We start from the raw sequence: 22929 nt of genomic DNA on the forward strand, positions 1-22929 counted from the left end.
CATCATGTTGATGCTACTATTTTTCATGTTTTTTTTGTCATGTTGCTATGGAACAAACCTTGCTTTCTACTCCTGTAAGAGTGACTTATGATATGCTGTAGTTGAATTATGACTAGTTTTTCAGGAATTCAAATTCAATGTTCTCTTCATCAGATGAAAGCTTGCAAGTAGAGCATTCAGGTGGATTGAGCATTGCTATCGGTTTCTTTTGATATAGTGTTCTGCTTGGGATAAATACTTGTACTCTTGAAAACATAATCGTTAATCCATTCAAATATATAGTTATCTTCAAAACTTAGCATAGGAGATGTGAGGATATGATCTTCTGGACTTAACATTACTAATAGTTTGGAGGACCCTAAATTTGCTCTCGCATGCATGCCAAAACTTAACCCATATTTGGAGATACTAAGCATAATAACTCAAAGTTATGAGTATTGTTTGGCCAGGTCGAGAGAGACTAATTTAGGGTGCAAATTGTGATCAAATGTGCAACTCATCATCAGCTTTACATTGACAACTAATATTAGCGTTGGCCAATAAGACTTACACAAGTATTTATGATTTTGCGTCGGCTAACGTCTCAGGAAGTAGCATCATATTAGAATCTGCTAAACAGACCCTAATTTGTAGCACTCACCGGCTACAAGTTAACTTTTAGTCGTTTAACGTCAACTCCGACACCAACGCTAAATCGGTTATAGCGTATGCTTTTGCTTTATTAGCATTGACATTTGACCGATGCTAATGATCGTTTTTCTTGTCGTGTATAAGGATAATTGTGGTGAAAGAAAAAGTAAAGAACAATATTTATCAAACCCAAAACTAAGTAAAACATTTCTTGAATTCATCCCATGTATATTTATTTATCCATGTGAATACATGGTACTCAAGTGCTAACTACCCATAATCAAAATTGGTTGTTCCACTCACCCATGTTCCATGCATGTACATGGTCTAGAAGCTGCCTAAAATGAAAATCCATCACAAACGTCACACAGCATCTCTTCAGCCAACAAGAAGAGGCAAAAAGGAGAGAAAGGGAGAGAGATAAAGGTGTTGCCAGGTAAGGGCTCTCATCCTATCTACTTTTCCAAAATTTCTACCCATGATGAGGCATAGTGGAACCAAATCCCCTCCCTCATCAGTATAAATAGGCATGTGGTTTCAACTAATTCCCAATCAAAAGTGGATCAAAATCTCTCCCATTCTATTACTAAGATTTTCCACAATATGGATAATATTGTATTAAAGCTGAGTTCACACACCTTGGTTCTTTTACTTTTCCTATCTTTTGAGCCTGTTGTTTCTTCTAGACATAGGCAATATTGGGGTCATGGGAAGAAATTGATGAGCTCTGGTGATAATAGTGATCTTGTGACTGGCTTGCCTGGCCAACCTCAAGTAGATTTTCAGCACTATGCTGGGTATGTCACAGTCAATGAAACCAATGGAAGATCACTCTTTTACTGGTTCTATGAGGCTATGACTAAAGCAGAAGAGAAACCACTGGTTCTGTGGCTTAATGGAGGTAAAAACAGATACTAATTGTAATGCATCTATTTTCTCTGAGTCTGTTACATTGCCAAAACAAAATTTAAATGAATGGTGCATGAACAGTTTTATTACACATACTATATATTATATCTTCTATCGGGGGTGACTATGATTGTTGGAATGCTAGAGCGAGTCTGATGTCCCACATTGGTTAAGAATGAGTACGATAAAGACAATAAAGAGATGTGACCTACATGCATACACAACAGTTTAAGATTTTGTGTAAGGATGTAATATCTGGTTAATATTCTCCTAGACCCCAAAACTCACTTAAGAATGAGTTGTCTGTATATTTAATGACCAAACCAGTGTCCTTCTCAACAACTATATTAACCTCTATTGTTATTGAGATTTTTCTGCATAAGACATGCAGTGTTTTGAAGGTGGATAATAGTGACTGAAAAAAGTAGAAAAAATTGAAATGTTTTTAACTTATTATTGTCATCTCTTACTAGACATTCATTTTCTTTCAACTTTTCTAAAGTGAAAGGGATGTTAGTTGGCATCTAATCTGAAAACGTTTAAAACACTGCTGATTTCATTTGTTGTTGCTTCATAGGGTATATGTTATGTTCTCTGCTAAGGTGACAACGTGTGTTTTTGTTATAGGTCCTGGGTGTTCTTCTGTGGGATATGGAGCAACACAGGAGATTGGTCCTTTTTTAGTGGATAGTGATGGCCAAGGACTTAAATTTAATAACTTCTCATGGAACAGAGGTATAATGACACAAGCTCACTTTTTTTTATGCTGGTATATAAAATTCTGTTGCTAAACCACTAGTAGTGCTCCATTATTTGTCCCCACAGAGGATAATTAATTAGTGCTAATAATTCTTGATATCTGAGGCTTTGCAGAAGCCAACATGTTATTCTTGGAATCTCCTGTTGGAGTTGGCTTTTCCTACTCAAATACAACTAGTGACTATGAACAATTGGGAGATGACTTCACAGGTCATTACTTAATCTAAATTTTGCTGTTGCATAATGAGTATGAATCATTATATGTGTGTTTGGATGCCAGTTAAGTACCATGTGAACGGAATTTTATCATAATCTATAAAAAGAGTTATGTTCACTTATGTTTCAAAGTGAGTGCTAATGTTTATTTTCACTTATGTCAACTGGTATCCAAATATATTCTTTAATAAAGGTTGCATTTTCTATTGTTGGAAGCTAATGCAAAGAAGACTTCTGACACACTCCATTATGCTCTATTATTTGAAACAGCTAATGATGCTTACAATTTTCTGCATAATTGGTTCCTCAAGTTCCCATCATACAGAACTAAGACATTTTACATAGCAGGAGAGAGCTATGCAGGTATTTAAAGTGAAACATCTTTTTGCATGACTAATTTTTAATTCATTCCTCTAAATCAAATGATCATGGATTTTCAGGAAAGTATGTACCTGAGCTGGCTGAACTCATCCTGGATAGGAACAAGGACATGTCCCTTCATATTGATCTCAAGGGTATTTTGGTATGGCCCTACATAACTTAAAAATCAATCCAAAGTGCTAAATAAAAATCATGGCATTAAAGAATCTTTCTTTAATAAGAAAATTCCAGCTTTTCTATATTTTAGTTCCACATTAGGATTTGAGAATAGATATGTTACCCACATCATGTTCCACTGCCAATATCTGAGCATATTTGTAAAGCAAATTCTGTACTTGACATCATAAAATTTGAACTTTTCATTATGGTGGTTTATGGATTAAATTTGTTATATATCTTTTATTTTTTTGCAGCTTGGTAACCCTGAAACATCTGATGCTGAAGACTGGATGGGCTTGGTTGATTATGCTTGGAGCCATGCTGTGATATCTGATGAAACTCATCAAACAGTCAAAAAAAGCTGTGACTTTAACAGTAGTGATCCATGGCATAATGAAGACTGTAGTCAAGCTGTCGATGAAGTGCTTAAACAGTATAAAGAAATTGATATCTATAGCCTCTACACCTCTACATGCTTTGCCTCTACAGCGAACTCGAATGGTCAATCAGTGCAAACTTCCATGAAGCGTTCATCTACTATGGTGCGCCTAAGAAAAAGATTCCTACTTTCAACAAAAGTTGCTATCCATAGATGTCTTAGGATCATTCTTTTGACACAAAAGTATAAAAAATATCGTGGAACTTTGTCTAAAAGTTTTTTCAACTTATTCTAAGAAGTTTTTTTTTCTTGGTAAGTTTATAAGTTATAACACAAGTATCGGGCGAAACCTAACATGCTTCAATGAAGAAGCTGGGTCAGCAAGTTCATCCTTGAAAAAAGGAAATGTATTTAAAAGTCCTTAAATGTGTTAATTTTTGGTTAAGTTGGTCGTCCTATCACTTTAAAAGTTCTTAAGCGTTAATTGGCTTAAAGTGATGGAGGAACCAACTTGATTGACAGTTGATACATTAAGCTTTTAAGATATTTTCTTTATTTTGAGACCAACCTGCCCAACGTTGTATTTTTCGGGCTTGAGAGTTCACTCAATTATTAAACTTCTCATTTAAACTTTTTGATTAAGTTGTTTACCTAAATAGGTTTTACAAAATATTTTGAGAACTCATTTGATTTTGAAAGGATTAAAATGAAATTTCATGGCAAATTCATTTACTAAGGCATTTGTGCCTATGACTATTCTGACACTTTGTTTATAATTTGGTTGCCTAGATGCCTAGAATGATGGGTGGTTATGATCCCTGCCTGGATGACTATGCTAAAACATTTTATAACAGACCAGATGTTCAGAAGGCCCTCCATGCAAGTGATGGTCACAATCTAAAGAATTGGAGTATTTGCAAGTAACATCCTCTTCCTCTTTTTCACTTTTGTTTTGACAACTTTTAAACAGCAACCAGTGTAAAGGAAACTTAGATTCTCTTGAATTTAAAACTATTGTCCAGAAACAATGTTTAATATGGTTTTTAAAAGAATAAAATAAGAAAACTGCTTAAACAGGATGTCTTGCAATGTCGAAAAATCTGCTGCTTGAAAATTGAAACCAGAAACATAAAACATCTTTAATATGTTTTGGGATTTCAAATTTAAGAACTAAATTAAAAATAAATTTTTTTAGGCCAAACGAGTTTTGTTCCTTATCAGTTTTTAAAAATCGAAAACATTTTAAAAAACAGTAATCAAACAGACCCTAAATATCTAATATAACATGTGATTTGTTTTCTGTTTTCCTTATCTGCATACATGTGATTCCTCTGTTTGCTAATATTCCTTTAAAATTACAGCAACAATATATTTAATAACTGGGGTGATTCAAAGCCATCTGTTATCCCAATTTACAAGAAGCTTATCTCAGCAGGACTTAAGATTTGGGTTTATAGGTAAATGGTAAATACTATTAAATATCAATTCTCAGATTCATTTGCTTCCTCATTTTCTCATGCTTTTTTCCCCCTTTAAATTTTTAATGGTTCAGTGGAGACACTGATGGTAGAGTACCTGTGCTGTCAACAAGGTATAGCTTAAGTTCTCTAGCTTTGCCTGTGACTAAGCCATGGAGGCCTTGGTATCATGACAATGAGGTAAGCAATTATGAAGGCAAATTGGCTAAATCCTCTTACAGAAAAAATTCAGTTCTTATATATATGGGTTAATATTATAGTATTCAAAGCTATTAATAATTAAGTGAATTTGAAACACATGCTATACAACTAGTTTATTGATAACATGTTCAGAGTAGGCACCACCCGTTTACTAGTTAATTGGTAAAACACACTCTTAACCTCCTCAAACTCAAAATCTAATGAAAATTTTAATAGTTAATTATTCTATAACCCTACAGAGTTTTGTTAGATCTTTTCATTTTGGTGATTGTCTTGATGTCATTAGTGATGTGAACATCTATCCGCACATCAATCTCAAAATGGATTCCAGCCCCTTGAGGACTTGAGGGGTATTTCTGTAATGAAATTATCCAAATGGATTGGCCTGATCAAAAAATAAATTTCCTAATCATCACACATACATATGAAGCCTTAGTATCTTTATTTTCATTTTTTAATGATTTTTTCTCCTTGGAATACAGGTTAGTGGGTGGTTTGAAGAATATCAGGGGCTTACATTTGCAACATTTCGAGGAGCTGGTCATGCAGTTCCCTGTTTCAAACCAAGCAACTCACTTGCATTCTTCTCCTCCTTTCTCCTTGGAGAATCACCACCTTCTACCAAATAAGCATATTGGGAGCTCTTTGTGATCCCATATATGAAGATTTTGCTCTTACTTAGTAATAGCTAATTGACTATCTTGTCAAAATGCGACGTAATCCAATGAAAGTATAATGAATAAAAGAGTTTTGACCCCGGTCTACCATAGAAGTATTTATTTCAGTTTTATCTTTTGACACGATAGATTCATTGCCATGAATAATTAAAATCCAACTCATTTTGAGCAATCCATATATATGGACCAAATAGTTTCATGCTAAATCACCATCCAAATCCTCGTTTTTATGAAAATGAATGGATTCATTGAAATTGAACAAAATAATCCTCATGAGCGCAAACATAAACAACTTCACATTCAGTGTCCTTTCTATCATTCTTCCCAAACATTCCGCCACAATAAGAAATAAAAAGATGAATAGGGATCCCCTTGTCTTAAGTCCCTAACCGGAAAAAATATTGTTTGGACTTTCCATGTAAAATAATAGAAAGTGAGGCAAATTTTAAGCACTCCATCATCCAACCTCTCTATTTAACACAAAAGTCTAACCATCATGTACCCTAGGAAATCCCGACTAAAATCATATGCTTTTTCAAAATCATCATTAAACAACCCCCACATATCATTGATTTTTGAACTCCTCTATTACGGTATTACCTCATTTTCTATAACAATTCCATCCAAGATACGAATTCCTCCCCTTATAATGGTCGTTTGTGTGTTTGAAATCAAACCAGTCAATATCAGCCGTAGCCTATTAGCAAGAAGGTTTGTTAATACTTTAAACATACATCCATTTAGAGAGATTGGTTTATAATCCTGAACTTTTTGTGTGCAAGTTTTTCTGGGAATCAAGACAATAAAAGATCTATCATTACGTCTCATCAGTTTCCCATTTAATAAATGGATTTCCCCGAGGAAATTTACAAAATCATCTTTTACCACCTTCCAAAACCTCTTACTTTTTGGTCAATGAAATACGTTTCATTAAGAAAGGCCCACTATGTGAGAAGGCCCAAGTTACATAGAGAGCTTAAACTATCATAGCCCCTAGATCATTGACGGAAAAAAAAAGCCCCTAGGTCCACGATCACCAAAAAAAATAAAAGTGGAGTCAAAATTGATCTATCCCATTACATTTAAAATTCATTTGATCCATCTATATATTATCAAAAATTCAAAATGGTTATTTATATATTATCAAAAATTCAAAATGGTTTTTTCCCACTTTCTTTCTCTCAACGTTCTTTTCCCCCTTATTTCATTTTCTATCACACTCTTTCTTTCCCTTTACATCCCAAAAGTTGGGCTTGAATAAAGTCTTTCAAATCAACCCAATGTCATGGAAATATCTGCTCCTCCTTCCCTCTAACATTTTGTCCCATATAAGATTTTGATCATCGATCCGATTATATCCAATTTAATCTAGTGCTTCATTTTAAGGTTCAACTTCAAATTAAATTTAGGTCTATATATGGTCACGATCTCTTCCTTTTTTCTGTATATTATATTGTTGTTACATGTCAAATAAAAAATACTAACTAAGACCAACCCCAAGAGACCTATAATGGTAGTTACATTTTCAATTTTTAGAGGGTGTGTGTAAAAACTAAGCCAAGATAGCACTAGTATATTATTAACTAGTTCCAATTTATGTTGGGAAGTTGAAATTGTTGCCTCATCACACCATCCTCAACAGACTCAAGAATCGCGTTTGCATGAAACGATGCACTCTGAGGGAGTTGGCTAAGCAGGGAAACAAATGAATTGTTGTTGTTTTCCTCAGTATTGCTGCTTCCACTATTAAGATCACCATGGAATCGCTTGGTCGAAAAAGATGACCCCGCAGACCCCGACTCGTTCAAAAACTGCGATGGTGCTATTGCGCGCTTCACGCAGAAGCTATTATCATCATTGGTATCATTATTGTTACCATTTTGCATGCTCTGATCAGGTGTTAAGTATCCATGGAAGAAGTTGTCATGGTTTTCAACTAGTCCTTCTGGTTCATAAGTTCTCGACGATGGAGGTGTGGTGTTTTGGTTCGTGTTTAGCATTGATAAAGTTGACATTGTTGGTACCATGGTCTCCAATGAATTAAGCTCCTTGTCATTCTCCATTAGTGGTGGCCTTGGCATGGTGGTGGTACCATTGCTTTTCTTGTATATTCGGCACAAAACCCAATCGTCAAGCTACAAAACCATAAACAATAAAGAAAAAAATAACTATTTAAACTACTTTAATAATAAATTCTATAATATTCGGTGAACAGCTATGAACTCTGCCACATTTTGTAACCGTTTTCAACGGTCCTATATTGAAATTAAAAAATATGTAATTTGTGACAGTTAAAAACTATTAGGAATCTTCTCCCTTTTTTTTTTAGACAAATGTTAGTTGTTAGTAATGTTATTAAGTTAGTCCTCCTTAGAGTTTTAACCTTACCCTTCACCCTCCCAAACCCTTATATCCTCTACCTCTTCTCACATAATTTCAATCACTTTTTCTGTTAAAAAATTTGAGACATACACATATGGTTTTAAACATCTAATTTTTTCAATTACTTGCAATGGTTGCAATCATAAGCATTAACATTTGCAATTAATTTTTCACAATTTCAACACCATTTAAAACCATTTCAATCCATGCACGCATTAACATCATATTTCCCAAATTGGATCCTCTATAACATGACTTGTCTACTTATCTCTGGTGCACAATCATAATCACTGATCTGTCATCAATGGTTAAGATTAATTTTAAAAAAATTAATTTATTAAACTTAAAAGTTCATGCTGATACATCTATCCTTGTTTGTTATCTTGTATCCCCTCCTACCAAGAAAATCATGCCATAGTAGTTAAAAATCATGATGTAAATTTATAACTGTCATGACACAAATTTTTTTGGTACAATTGCATATAAGACTCATCAAACAGAGCCAGAAGATTTCAATTTGCTTGAACACCTGAAATACACTAATATATCTATAGAAAGAAAAATAGAGAGAAATGAATGATATAATGAATAATGTAATAGGGAAAGAATATGAAGAGAAACTAAAATGAAAAAGGAAGTGTATTGTGCCTCAATGCATGGAAACCAATATATACCATGGCATGCATGTATACATACTCTCAGGGAATTCTTCTTGTTGCAGTTTGAAGGATGAGCAGGCACTGGAGGATGAGTAGTTGTAGTTCTAAAGCTAGGACCAAAAGACTTATCAACAAGCCTATACTCATGCATAATCCAATTGGTTTTAACCCCTTTTGGAGGCTTCCCACCATAAAAAACAAGTGCTTTCTTCACTCCAACTTTCTGGTGCCCATCAGATGATAGTATAGGCTTGTCAGTTCCAGTTGCTTTCCAATACCCAGAAGTTGCAGCCCTGTTTGGCCTCGCCCCATTTGGATACTTCCGATCCCTCGGGCTGAAAAAGTACCACTCTTGTTGGCCAAACACGGCCTTACCTACAAAACCCAAAACAAAAATAATTTGAAAGCACAATAATATATATAACCGTGATTATTGCCACAACAACCACATTTATTCACAATTTTTCGCAAAATGCAAGAGATTGTAACGCAACCGTGACCGTTGTAGAAACCGCTATCACAATTTAAAATCTTGGTGTGTGATAAAGTTGCATACTTGGGAGTTCCCATGGGTCGAACTTGTAGAGATCAACTTCGGCGATGATGGCAACAGGAAGGGGCATAGATGCAACTTTACTCTTGAGGTAGTGAACGACGAGTTCTTCATCGGTGGGGTGGAACCGAAACCCGGGAGGGAGCTGTGGATAGTGAGAGCGTGATGATGATGACTCTGTGCAGTCCATGATCAATGATGATGAAACTTTGTTCAATTTGCTATATATATCTCATGCATGTTCTAGTACACAACTTTTTGTTGTTGATATGAATATGATATGATGATGAGATGAGAAGCTTTTTATTTTTCTTTCTTTTGCTTTTCCTTCTTTTCCCTTTTCTTCTCTCTTATTTGTTTTCTTCGAATTTGTGAAACTAGTGGCAACAAGAAGATATGGTAAGGCTTTCAATCAAAATAGCTAAATGGAAAGGTTTCATGATATGTGTATAATGCATGAGTTGAGAATTCAGGTAAAGGTACCGAACGGATGAAGATGTTATAATGTGACACATGGGAAATGAAGGATGAGATCGTGTGACACGTGGCTGTGGGGACCAAGAAACGAGCATAATGAGGAATGGGAGGTTGGTTTAGTCGGAAAGAAGGGTTAGGGGGAGTTTGGAAATGTAACGCTTTTGATGTCATGCTTTTCTTATGTAAACAAGCCACCATCTCACACAGAAAGTTACAAACCCCACATTCGCTGCGTTGAGGGGGAAATTGAGTGAGACAGAGACTTCATTGCACGTATATGAATGTGCTCCTTCACCTCTTGCCTCTTGGGATTGAAAAATAATTCATATATAGTGTAAACATCTCTAATAGATAATTGCTTACCAAAAAAAAAATCTCTAATAGATAATTTTAGTGAAAAGAGAAAAGAAGAGAGAGAAGAAATGAACGTGATAGAAATGAGAAATAAAGAGAAAAATTAGGTCTTTATTAAATGTCTACATGTTTATATGTGTGATTATCATCGTTACTACGGCTTGGGATTGCATCGCGACATTTGTCATTGAACTGTCTAAAAGTATGGTCAAACTTAAATATCATCCACATGTGGAGTGAGATATGATGATGATTAGAGAGAGAAAAGACCAATGAAAATCGAAGAAAGATAAGAAGAAAAAGTTACTGTAATTAAGACTTAAGAAAAATTTAATGGGATGTATCAATTCTCTTTTTTATTAAATTTGTTCTTTTAATTCTGGTTGCAGTTTTATTGGATGTTAGATGATTCAACATTAATCGAGGTTTTGTTGATAATTTTATGCGTAATATTTACATAGCTTGATCTTTTGGATTCAACCCTGAGCGTACGTTAATCAATATTAAGGAAGAGATCCATTCAAAAAAAAAGTAAGAGACCTACTATCTCTATCTGATCTTAAGTTTACCTTCTTACACGGTTTCAAGAGCTATGGTAATTGACACCATAAAATACACACACAATCAGACACGATCGTGTTTTGTAGTTAATCGATTTAATTATTTTGAAACAAAAACACAATTTAACTGGATTGAAATCTATCATGATCTGAAGATGGAATTTTACTTGTCCCAGTTTGTTGTGGTCTTAGTCGTGCCATCCAGCATTAGTGACTAGTTCAATTGAAAACAAAAGTATTTTATAGACCACAAACAACCAGCTGACATCTTTGGACATTCAATTGATTTTGTCTTGTGCGATTGTCCTGTGAGATTGTATTCTGGACGTGTTGAATTCATTTTGTGACATATGTTTTTTGTTATCTTATCAACATTGAAATTGTTTTATACTCTTCTCCGATTACTTTTGGTTGTAAAGGCTTAACTTTGGTTCTTTCTACCTTAACGCACATGATTACAGTGAAGCTCAAATCTGATAATTTCCTTCTCTGACGTAAATAAGTTACCGTCCTTCTTCAGAATCAAAACCTGTTTGATATTGTTGATGTTACGTACAGTTGATCCACCACCAGAGTTTATGCACCAGACTTTTTCACAAACTGTCTCCCTATGTTTGCGTCATGGTGTTGCGGTTTCGAATCTTCATTTTCTCAGTGGCAGGCTCAAGATCACAACATCAATTGTCTGCTCCTTTCCTCCCTGACTGATGAGGCCTTATCAGAGACTCTCAATGCAACAACTAATCAAGATGTTTGGACTGCTCTACACTCTACTTATGCTCCACGAAGCAAGGCATGTGAACTGCGTCTTCATGATGAGCTTCAACTCATGCGTCATGGTTCCCTCTCCGTTTCTAAGTACAGAAATTTTACACCATTCGTGATCAGTTTCCTGCTATTGGTACACCTGTTGCTAATGATGATAAAGTTTACTGGTTTCTTCGTGGTCTTGGTCCCTTTTGTGCAAATTTTTTCATGGGCCAGTTTGATAAGGTACCCCTGCCTCTATTTAATGATATTCTTTGTAAGGTTGAGACTTGAGAGACATGCTATTTTTTCAGGCATCTCTTTTGAGGAAATAGTGACCCCTCCGCTTGTTGCCTTTCTTGCGAGCAATTAGACTCGCTCTTCTAGCAATAATCATCCCATGGTGGTAACCGTGGCAATTGCGGTGGAGGTTTTATGGGGGAAACCGTGGCAACTCCAATGATGGATCCTATGAGCGTCGCAACAATGGTGGTTCTAGTCACCGTGGTTCTTATACTTCTTGGTGTCAAATTTATCGTGAGCAGGGGCACTATGCTAATTAATGACCAACTCTCCGGGATCAACCTTTTGAGTCTGCAAACTTGGCACAATCATTTATTGCGGGTTGTTCTTTGGACAACTCAAACCGTTCTGACTTGTTTATAGATACATGTGTCACTTCTCATGACTCATTCTCTGTCGCAGCTGACAGACTCTCAGTCAGGACTACTCTGGTAATGATCGTGTTCTTGTGGGTAATGAGGCTGGTTTAAATAAAACTCATATTGTTCATTTGTCTTGTGTTTTGGTTGTGCCCCGACTAACTAAAAATCTTGGGCAAAATCTTGTATCTATTAGCAAATTAACACACGCGCCATTCTGGCAAGGGGCCGATACAACAAAGGATCGACCTTATGTGCTGGATCAAGGACCTCAGGCGTTGCTCATTACCATTTTTCCATTACCCATGCCTCCTTTGAACTGTGTCACCCTCGTTTAGGACATTGTAATTGTGATGTTATTAAGCAGTTGCATAAGAAGAGTTGTTTAAATGTTCTTATTTTACTAGATATTGCATTATTATTTATTATGATATTTTCCTGTTTTTCATTGTATTCACTTTACCGCTAAAGCCTACTTCGCACAATTTGTGATGAGAGTATCACATCTTACAAAACTAATTGCGCATTTGTTTGATATGAGAAGTTTTTGCAAAGAAAGTACGAATGTCGAGTGTCGACCCAGTACAATAAGGAAATAAAATGTGGATTTACATTTTCCACTTTTTTTATATAATAAAATACGCATTTTGATAAAATAAAAATTCATAGTTCATTTATGGCAACCATGGCATTTGCATTAAACTCAAAACAGGCTGGAAATGATGCTATCGGAAGCACCTTTGTAATCCATGCATGTTCCTTGATGAAAACAAGCCAGAAAGAGCTCAAAGATTGTTGTAGGGATAACATCGATCTAATAATCTGTTTCAGCAGAGTAGCAGCCTAACTAGTTATTATTAATATTACTAATTTTACCATCACCATATTCAGGACAAAAAAAGAGCCATAGGATTGATATTGTGAAGTACAATAATATGTGCTCCTTTTATGTCCTTTGTTCTTGAATGGTCAAAAAGATGACTGAATTAAATCCCTGCATACATCCATCGAGCCATAGAAATGATACTGTAATAGTGCAACCAATGCAACATCAGTGTTAATTATACTAGCTCAAGAACTTAATGATTATTAGTTTAGATGGGTTTATTCCTTGTTAATTAAATTATATTTGTCATAATTTTGTGCTTATGTGAACCTTTAAATAAAACGAGTGGTTGGTTCATATGATACATATTTGATTCTTCTTAACCAATATCTCGGGTTCGAGACTTCTATATGAAAAAAAACTCCCTGCAACGTGAATGTTCTATATAACTCGAACATGATTTCCTTCGATAAAAAATACATGTATATAAGTATATTTGTGTGCTATATAGAGTATATCATCAGGATCTTATAAAACTTCTCTCTCAAAAAAATCTCTCTCTCTAGAACCTTTCCTCTCTCTCGACCTTGACCTAGCTCACGATGGATGGGCTTAGCGCCGCCTGCCCTTCACGAAGAAAATCCCTATTCTCGCTCCTCTTTCCTTCGTCCCTTGGTTTTTTTGTTTCCCTTGTATTTTGCAAGATGTGGCAACTAGGAATTCTCTCACCTTTCAACAATGGTTGCCGACCGTTGGTGTTGCATCTCCATCCTCGCCCTCCAGCCTTCACGCAATGTTGTTCCTTCCTTGTTCCCCTACACACGACCGTATCATGTGTGCCTCTCCCTGACCTCTTCTCTGCTCACGTTTCGTTTCTTCTTGATCATCGTTTCGCTCCTCCGTCTCAAATTTTGGGCTTTTGATCATGGTGGCGCGCCACCATAGTGGGTATCTTTGTCGTAGGGTGTGAGGTTTTGGACATTTGGGGTTGAGGGATGACGGTTTAGGTTTTTCTTTGCATCGTCCTCTAGCGTGATGGTCTTCTGGTGATTGGGTTTGAATATGTTATGTGTTGTCTGGCCTTTGGGTTTGGATATCTACTTTGGGTTGTTTTTTCTAGAGGCGTCGGTGATGGAAGTGGTGTTTCGTGGAGATGAGGATGGCCCATACCTTGTTGAAAGGTAGATCGTCGGGTGCAATGCGGCTGATAAGATCCTGATTGGTCAAACTTGTCGTTTCATCTAGTTTCACGGTGGAGATTGTTGAGGCTACATTTGTTGTTCGTCCTCAACTTTTGGCTTTCCATATGTTTTTGACCAATGTTTCTCTTTGAGGGTTGTTGATACGGGTTTGGAGATGGTTTGGAGGCTTTGTTGGTGGTGCCACCAGTTGACAATTGTTGTTTGCCTATCTAGCTTTTGTCTTAGCTAGTTTTATTAACATTTTTTTTTATTTCTTAGGTTTCTTTGTCTCAGCTCGGTTGTGTTTTGTTGGTTTTTGTTGTTAGGTCTTTTGATTCAAACGACTAGGCTTGGTCTCTATTTTGACATATTTCGGGCAGCTTGATAGGATTCCTCTTCAATTGAACCTATCGTTGTTTCTCCGATCTCAAATGGAGACCTCTTCTAGTGGTGGTGATGTTAGGAGTTGTTTGTTTGACATTTAAAGCATATTTTTATGCTTAGGGAGGCTTGTGTTTGAGGTTCTGTGGGGTTTTAACTCTAATGGATGGGTATTATACAATTTCATGTTGGTTCGGTTATTATATGCATGTTGAGATGATTTTTTCTCAATCACTAAATATTTTAACATATTTTTCTTTTAAAAAAAATAAAGGGAATGATCAGAAGTTCTTTTTCGTATAATATTGTCAAAAATATGCTAAAATACAGAACTTTAATGTTAATTAGGCGTACACGTTTAGATATGAAGTACACTCAAGTACACCTGTATTTAGTTTAAAGTTAAAGTTGAAGGAAATTTTTAAGTTTTCCCAATATGTAACTTTAATTTAATATTTCAGTATTCTTGAGCTTTCAAGAAAAAAGCTTCATGTTTTTTGTTTTTTTTCATGTATTATAAGTTTAACTGATTAGGTAGCAATTACTTCAGAAAAACGACTCTTGCTAACAAAAGTAATACATATCCGATCAATTTGGCAAAATATCATCCCTTCATCTTTTACTTTCCCATTTTAATTTGGCTTTCTATGTGGTACTTGATAGTGACAAGTTGAATGATATCTGCATCAGGTTAACCCCAGTGGATGTAACTTTTTACATTGCTTTTTTTTTATATTTTCTCTTTTCTTTTTTGAAATGTGACATTGTCTTCTAGCCATAGCTCGTTTCATATATTCTCGAAGTATTATGACATAAACACATGCCAAACGTGTACTGCATTTGCTGAAAACCTTAACCATTTACTTAAAAGCAAATTTTACTTCCCTTTTCCTGGGTTCACTTTCTTTCCTCTTTTTCTTCTACTAAAGCGTCAATGTCCACACCATAACTTTAAAGAGAAATGCATAGTATGCAGAATCAAGAAAATAACGCATAAAAAGACAATTGACAGTTGCTTTTTTTTTGTTACACATTGACAATTGCTTTGCTTCTTAAGGATTAACTTATTCTTTCTTAAAATCAATTTTATCACCGAAAAATTACTTATCCAAATTTCTTTATAAAATTAATTATAGAATGCTTTTCTAAGCATATATGTTATAGAATGATTTCTAAGCATGCGAAGCAATTAAGATGTTTTTGCTTCTACATGACATCCCTTTACCTTTATCATATGCTGATCTTCCAAAATTCCTTCTAAACAATATGACGTGATCCGTACAACGTATCCCATGCTTCATGATGCAAATGGTAAGACACAAGAAGACAAAATAATTCATCATTCATTAGGTAAAATATTCTGATTTTGATTATAATCCAAAATCTAAGCTAGAAAGTTCTAAGATGTACTTCCTCCGTTCATATTTATCTGTCCAGGAAGAAAAGATTCACACAAATTAAGGAAAGCAATTAATTGTGTTGATTTTCATAAAAGTATTATTTGTTTTCCTATATCACCATTTAGAATGTATTTTATCTTTTCATTTATTGTTTATGTAAGGGCATTTCTTGGAAAAACATCAATTAATGCTCTCTTAAAACTATAAGTGGACAATTATATAGGAACAAAAGAAATTCTTCAAAGTGAACAGTTAATAAGGCGGAACGGATAGAATAGTAGTTTAATTTAATCTTAGCTAGTTATAGATTCAAGAGTGTTGAATGAGATTTAAGATTTATTTATCAGTTTTGCAGCATACATGTGAAGCATTGGAAACAACATTGGGCCTAGCTAGGATGTCAAGGTAGTTCATATAAAACTTTCATGGAGGCTATGGACATATTGATTGAGGTGTACATGGCCCAAACCATATTACCAATTAGCCCATGTTGCCTACTTGAGGCAAACAATATCACCTGCATTTTTTTTTGTCAAAGGATTATAATCCATTCAAAACCCAAGGGGTTGCCTAACGACACTTACAACATGCGAGAATAAATATCAACGAGCGATATCGCAATGCAATACATAAGCAATTCCAGGACCAAGCATGCACACTCAAACAACAAAGTTGAACATCAGCTAAAAACATGAAGTAAAAACCCCAAGGGTCAAATACAAAAGCTCCTAAACCTCCAAAATAGCAAAGAGAGACCGGTTGACTTCTGAGCGGATAAGCTTAAGTCTTCAATTTTAAATAGCGCTCCCGTTTTAACAAATCTTCGACTCTGCCGGAGTTGCAATTGTGCGGCTATCAAGGAAGCACAAACATGGCTTCAGCAGCATCAACGGGGACAAACCACCACCTCTGAAAGTAAGGAGAAGTAGGAAGCTTTTGCAGGAGCAGGAACCAGGCGGAAAAGGTTGAAGCAGCCTAAGACAGTGATAAATCAACTGGACCAAAGGAGGAGGAAGTGGACATGAGCGCAGACATGGAGGGGCTGGCGCCGGCCGTCGTGAACAGTGGTGCAAAGGGGCAAAGGACGACAGGGAGCACTCGTAGAACTCCACAATCACCCCAAACCCCACTTCAAAAACTAGTCAGAACAGGCAAAAGCTCTCACCTTTAACCCAGATCTATGCCAGAAAGGATACATGAGAGGAAAGCCTCAGATCTGGGTGGTAACGGAGGCCTGGCAGCGGTGGTTTTCGCGGATTTGTGGCGGTGGGGCGGTGGTCTGTCGAATCAACATCTGCAGCAAAGCTTCCAGTGGTAGTGGAGGTGGCCATGATGAAGGAAGAGGCGGCTAGGGCGGAGGAACATGGTGGCCATATGAAGGGGATGAAACCCACACACAAAAAACCCTCTTATTTGGGTAATAAATCCACATACTGTGGAAGAAAATCCACCTATTGTGGAAGAAAACCCACCTATTGTGGGAGAGACCTACCAAGCAGGAAATAAAAACTCCCTAGAGGAGGAGAAGAGGCTCCCCAAGGGGAGAGGATGGCACTGTATGTGAGAAACCCTAGCGGAGGTCTTTGAATAATCCAAAATAATAATTCATATGTAGTTGTATATCACCTGCATTTAATGATTCGCATTTGTTCAGTAAGAGTGGCAAAATAGGTTTGACCTGCGCCAGTTAACCTGCTGATCCAAAAGGCAGCCATGATTGAAAAAAATTATCCAAAACCAAATAGAACCTTAAGCTCACAATTTTCCAATTGAAGAAGGAAGCTATATATAGCTTGTATAATGTATCCACAATAATACATAGACAAATCACAAAAAGGCAAAAACTTTGTACTATTTAACTATTATATACAATGTTGTTGGACCAAAGAAAGGGCCCAAACAAAGGAGCTGTGGTTAAAACTCGGGGGATAAAACTCCACATTGGGCCAAAGAGCAAATCATACGTGGACCAGACACCACATCTTTTCACCCAAAACCTTAAGGCAATGAGTGTATGAGTTATCACACTTATAAACCACTCAAACTTATCCTTAGCTTCCAATGTGAGACTTACTCCCACTTGAAAATTCTCAAGAATCTCCCCCTCAAGTGTGAGTTAATCTCAAACGAAAGTTGGGCTTGTACTCATCCAGAACCTCAGAGACCGTCATTCTGGGCTTGTGCTCTAAGTCTTAGAGGTCCAAACAACCATCAACTCTTATACCAGTGTTGGGCCAAAGAAAGGACCCAAATAAAGGAGATGGTTAAAACTCGGAGGATAAAACTCCACATTGGGCCAAAGAGCAAACCATAAGTTGACCAGACACCACATCTCTTCACCCAAAACCTTAAGACAATGAGTGTATGGGTTCTCACACTTATAAACCACTCAAACTTATCTTTAGCTTCCAATGTAGGACTTACTCACACTTGAAAATTTCCAACAAGTGTCACAGTAACACTTCTGTAATTTCATTCGAACAAACACCCTCACACCTTCAATATTTTCTATCTATAAGATAAGAATTAGATTTTAAATGTTAAATCTTCTCAGATTTCCAAGTTTCCCCTACTGCCACAAACTTTCTTTATCCAAATTCATCAGCAATGCACTTATGCACCAATAGCAAGACCAATACCCTGTGATATCAAAGCATACAAAAGAGTAACAAATAGAGTTTGGAGGACTAAATGCCAATGCTTCAAATTTATCTGTCAAATAGTTGTAAATGTGCAATTCTCGTAGGTAATTCGCAATAATTGTCACACAATCAAATAATTTTGCATAATATGTATATTAACTGCAACATCCACCAGCATAATGAGTAAATTAAATTGACATATTTTAGGGGGTTATTATGCTACTGGTTCATTTAAATATTGTGATGTAGTTCCGCATTTCTCTTTTTATGCAGTAATTAAGCTGTTTGGTTTTCTTCAATTTCTGTCAGTGTGCCTCGCCCCTTAGAGGTCTTTTTTCCCTTATGAGAGAGTTGTTCACTTGTTCTCATGATCCTTTCAAAATCAATAAATCTCTTTTGCTTAAAAAAAACAACGTTCTGGAGTACAAACAAACTGCAATTTTATTGAATTGAAGACTGAACAATTGTTAAAAACTACCCCATAGTCCCAAATTAAGGGATTGGGGGTAAGATGATACAACTTCATGGGAATTGCACTTGAAAAAAACTAAATTGAGCTGAAACCTGAACTAACTAAACTGCGAGTATTGAATTTTTTCAAGACTGCATAAAAAAATAAAAAATAAAAAAACCGAACCAAAGAAATAAACGATTTCTGCAGGTAGTGATGAGTGATGTTAGATGAATAATGTGACATGAGATGATCTATAGATCTGACTCTTTCTTAACAATTACTCTCATAATTTCCCACTAGGCTCAAGGAAAGTTAAAATTCTCTCCTAGTGGTGGATCTGATATTTTTTTTTAAAATAAACAAATTTATTAATGTGACCGACTCAACTAATAAAAAACTGTGATCAATATTTCTTCTGCTTGCGCTTATGCTCTTCCTCTACCTCTAGCAAGTTCATGATCACTGCCTCTGAAGCATCCTTTAACAGCTTTGACCAGTCCCTGTAATCCATCAAAATCAAAATAAAATTTAATACAGACCATATTGAATCAAATAAATAAAGTAGAGAAAATCTGATGATAAGTTATATATACTCTTGTAACTATGGGAAAAAGAGAGAGAAATGTGTATCCAATAAGTATACGTACCCTTTGACAGGATCAAAGGTTAATCCAACAGTGTATTTAGCTTCCTCAAGTGCAGAACGGAACCTTTGAAGCTCTTTAGCATTGCAAGTTCCATTGTCCTTGACCATGAGTTGCGAAGGCTTAATATCATAGAAGATGGGAATAACCCTCTTCTTGGACTCCATGAGAAGAGCCAACTCATGGAGACAGAAATAAGACTCACAATAACGTGGAGAAAACACTGCTACACCAACCTTGCACCTGAGAATCCCCCTATCAATGTGATCAAACAACTTGTCCCCTGGTTTCATGTTCATGCTGTCCAAGAACGAGCTCGCTCCCAACTTTGTCAAGCGATCGTAGAGTAACCCCGCCACGTTCCTCTTCGTGTCGATGCAACGGTGGTTTATGAACACGTCGCATGACGCCGAACGTGCAATTTTGCGGTACAAGGTGGCTGGCAATCGCTGCATGGTAGCTTGGGTTTGTTTTGGTATCTCAAGGAAAAAAATATTTTCACCGAGTTCCACCTCGACTTTAGAGAAATATAGAAATGGAAGAGTAGAAGTTAGAAATATGATTTATGTGTGATAGACACTTTATGTCAATATTCAATTAACATTTACATTAGCAGCAATTTTTACCTGCCCCAAATATTTGCAGCAGTCCAAACTGTCGCTAATGTGTATGTCAATTGAATGTTAAAAAAAAACCATGTAAATGGCAAGAGTGAATGAATTAAAACTGGTACCTTAATTTGCAAAGAAAAGTTTGTTGTTGTGTTTTTTAATTCCTAACTTTGGATCTCTCTCAATTTGTCTCTTTATGTGTTTTTTTAAGGGGCTAGGGACAAAGGTTGGTACGTGTATATATAGGGGGTTTTGTTGAAGGATTAATTAAAACCAATTTTTAAACATTTGGGTGGGGTTTGAATTTCAATGGGGGTAGTCCATGTTTGATGTTTAGACTAGAGAAAATACTAGGCATTTGAATGAAAAAGAAAAAGAGTAAAAGTGTTTGAAATTTTTGACTACTTATAAAATTGGATGTTTCGATCAGATTGGAACTGTGCTTGTCCTTCAAACACGTCTGTAGTGTACATTTGGCAGAATTTTATTTGATAATGGAGGAACTGTAACATAAATCTATCCTCTGACATGGTCCTCATTAGTTCCTAATGATAATTTTGCCTTCACTTTTTTGGGAAATTTAGAGCGTTGCTTCCTCTTGCTCCTCCGTAATCTATGTTCTAAACATATGGCTTTTCGCTAATTCCTTGCATGCAAAAATCAAAAGTAATTGTAAATTTGTAATAATGTAGATTTCTCATTCAAAAACAAATTATTCACATCTCAAATTCATGTAATAATATACTTGAAATTAAGAGATTTGATGACAGAATGCATGTGGTAGGAAAAGAATAAAAAAGTAGAAAAAAAAGCCGAGTGAAAATAAAATTGAAGGAAAAATGTGTGTGAATGTAAACAAAAATTATTCAATTATAATTTTCTAAACATTCCAAACTATATCGTATTGATAGTACTCCTTTCTGTTTTTTAGTATATTTTCCTGCTACATCACATCATATATTACGTTTATCCATTGATTTACTTTCTCAAAAATTCATGAGATGTATATATCAACTATTTTCCTAAATTATTCTTTTATTCCAGATTTTGCTCACATTTTTATGTCCCATTTTCTTTGTTATATTCTGAAATATTGAAGAATATTTAATATAAAATTCCATGAGAAAACTAGTTTCCGTTTTTGTTTGTTATGAATTGTCATAGATTTGGAAGAGGTCTCAACGATCAGAAATTGACAATTCCAAACTTAGAAATTAAAGGAATATTGCGATGGCAGTTGAACATTCTGGTCAAGTATTTGGGAATTGGAGTTAGCTATGAGATTAAACATGCCTATAAAAAAAAAAAACTATGAGATTAAACACAAATCAGAATGAGATAGCAAGTTAGCAAACGTCAATTTTAGTTTCGGACAGAATAACTTAATTAGGATACCCATATTAGAGCGTGGAGAACAAAACTAGAACTTATATCTAGCGGCACCTTCTATATAATTTTTAAAACCATATGTATAATGATTATTAGCATTGGCTAACATGCTATTAGCGTCAATTATGACCAACGCTGAAATAATCGACAAACTTAGTGTTCACCCAGCGTCAATAAGTGGAGGTTCAAGGCCGACACTAATTTCAGCGACCAATTTGCATTGGTTCCGAGTGACGCTAAGTAGAACAGGGTTTGTATCTCACATGTCCATAAAATGGTATCCACGAATGCCAAACGGGAGCTAATCTGTAATTGTTTCTTCGTCTTATCGTCCTTATAAGCCTTCTATGCTTTTCTCCTCTCAAGCCCTTCCCTCACACAGGTATGAAACCCTTTAGTTGGGCCCCACACCAATGCCCTCACCACACCTATTCCCCTCACACTCATAAACCTCTCCCCCACTAGCTCACATTCTCTCTAACCCTCACCTCTGCCGCCCCATTCCACCACTAGTTCCCCCGTGATGCCATGCAACTCAACCTCCGCCCCTCAGTCTGTCGGAACACCACTCAACCTCTGCAACTACTGTAAACGAGCAGCTTCACTACCGTAGCACTGCCTCTGCCCCAACCAAATTTTGTGGCGCTACCCTTTTGCAATGATGATGCACCACTCACCACCGCAATATTTTCCTCCCCAGCATCCATCAGCCTCCCTTGGATGCATCAAGGTCGTGAGCACCAAGAGCAAGCTAACCACCACTTTCCTCTACAACCCCACAGTTGTCGCAACCTACACCATCCACTACCACGCCCCATCCTCCACTACCACGCCCCACCCTTGTTTGCTTAATAACTTATGGAATGCTTATTTGTGTTATCTATGGCGGATCCAAAACCCGGAGTCAGGGGATTCAAATTTTTCAAACGAACACATTGGTAAAAATATAAGTAAAAACAGCTTTAAACAAGACACACTTCTTGCAATAAAGACAATGAGACACAAACACGTGTATGAGAGAGTGGGGTAAGTGAGTTTGGGTTTTTGGTGTAAATAGGTGCAAAATTTAGACTACTAGTACAATTTAAAATTTTCAGGGGGTTAAAAAAATTATATAAGGGGGATGGGTGAGTGTAATTTTTTTTTCAGCGTTGTGCTGCAGGTCCGCCACAGTATGATCAATATTTGTGTAACTGGTATCTATGGTAGACATGTATA

The 22929-nt window shown here is 36.1% G+C and overlaps 3 protein-coding genes across 3 annotated transcripts; 1 reads left to right on the top strand and 2 right to left on the bottom strand.

Moving 5' to 3' along the window:
* The first annotated feature begins 1173 nt into the window (after positions 1-1173).
* On the top strand, positions 1174-5896 carry LOC130715600 (serine carboxypeptidase-like 31). Its single transcript, XM_057565719.1, has 10 exons — positions 1174-1531; positions 2167-2274; positions 2413-2508; positions 2785-2877; positions 2955-3037; positions 3309-3596; positions 4223-4353; positions 4795-4890; positions 4986-5091; positions 5595-5896. Exons 1-10 carry the CDS (start codon positions 1234-1236, stop codon positions 5739-5741), a joined length of 1446 nt encoding a protein of 481 aa, XP_057421702.1. The 5' UTR covers positions 1174-1233; the 3' UTR covers positions 5742-5896.
* Positions 5897-6903: 1007 nt separating this feature from the next.
* On the bottom strand, positions 6904-9834 carry LOC130716059 (NAC transcription factor 25-like). Its single transcript, XM_057566242.1, has 3 exons — positions 9387-9834; positions 8868-9205; positions 6904-7924 (listed from the first exon to the last, which is right to left on the bottom strand). The coding sequence occupies exons 1-3, from the start codon at positions 9571-9573 to the stop codon at positions 7373-7375; spliced, it is 1077 nt and encodes a 358-aa protein (XP_057422225.1). The 5' UTR covers positions 9574-9834; the 3' UTR covers positions 6904-7372.
* Positions 9835-19033: 9199 nt separating this feature from the next.
* Positions 19034-20166, bottom strand: LOC130712186 (probable 2' cyclic ADP-D-ribose synthase BdTIR). The gene is made up of 2 exons (XM_057562024.1): positions 19715-20166; positions 19034-19567 (listed from the first exon to the last, which is right to left on the bottom strand). Exons 1-2 carry the CDS (start codon positions 20164-20166, stop codon positions 19471-19473), a joined length of 549 nt encoding a protein of 182 aa, XP_057418007.1. The 3' UTR covers positions 19034-19470.
* Positions 20167-22929: the final 2763 nt, after the last annotated feature.

Source organism: Lotus japonicus, chromosome 4 (assembly GCF_012489685.1).
Source record: "Lotus japonicus ecotype B-129 chromosome 4, LjGifu_v1.2".
NCBI lineage: Eukaryota > Viridiplantae > Streptophyta > Magnoliopsida > Fabales > Fabaceae > Lotus > Lotus japonicus.

Bases quoted from the DNA above. Each gene is read 5' to 3' on its own strand.
- LOC130712186 (XM_057562024.1), bottom strand. From the start codon at position 20,166: ATGCAGCGATTGCCAGCCACCTTGTACCGCAAAATTGCACGTTCGGCG. The intron at 19,568-19,714 runs GTACGTATACTT...GATGGATTACAG, and splicing joins ACCTTTGATCCTGTCAAAGG to GGACTGGTCAAAGCTGTTAA.
- LOC130715600 (XM_057565719.1), top strand. From the start codon at position 1,234: ATGGATAATATTGTATTAAAGCTGAGTTCACACACCTTGGTTCTTTTA. The intron at 3,038-3,308 runs GTATGGCCCTAC...ATTTTTTTGCAG, and splicing joins TTGATCTCAAGGGTATTTTG to CTTGGTAACCCTGAAACATC. The intron at 4,891-4,985 runs GTAAATGGTAAA...TTAATGGTTCAG, and splicing joins CTTAAGATTTGGGTTTATAG to TGGAGACACTGATGGTAGAG.
- LOC130716059 (XM_057566242.1), bottom strand. From the start codon at position 9,573: ATGGACTGCACAGAGTCATCATCATCACGCTCTCACTATCCACAGCTC. The intron at 9,206-9,386 runs GTATGCAACTTT...TGGGTTTTGTAG, and splicing joins CGACCCATGGGAACTCCCAA to GTAAGGCCGTGTTTGGCCAA. The intron at 7,925-8,867 runs GTATGTATACAT...ATGGTTTTGTAG, and splicing joins ACAAGAAGAATTCCCTGAGA to CTTGACGATTGGGTTTTGTG.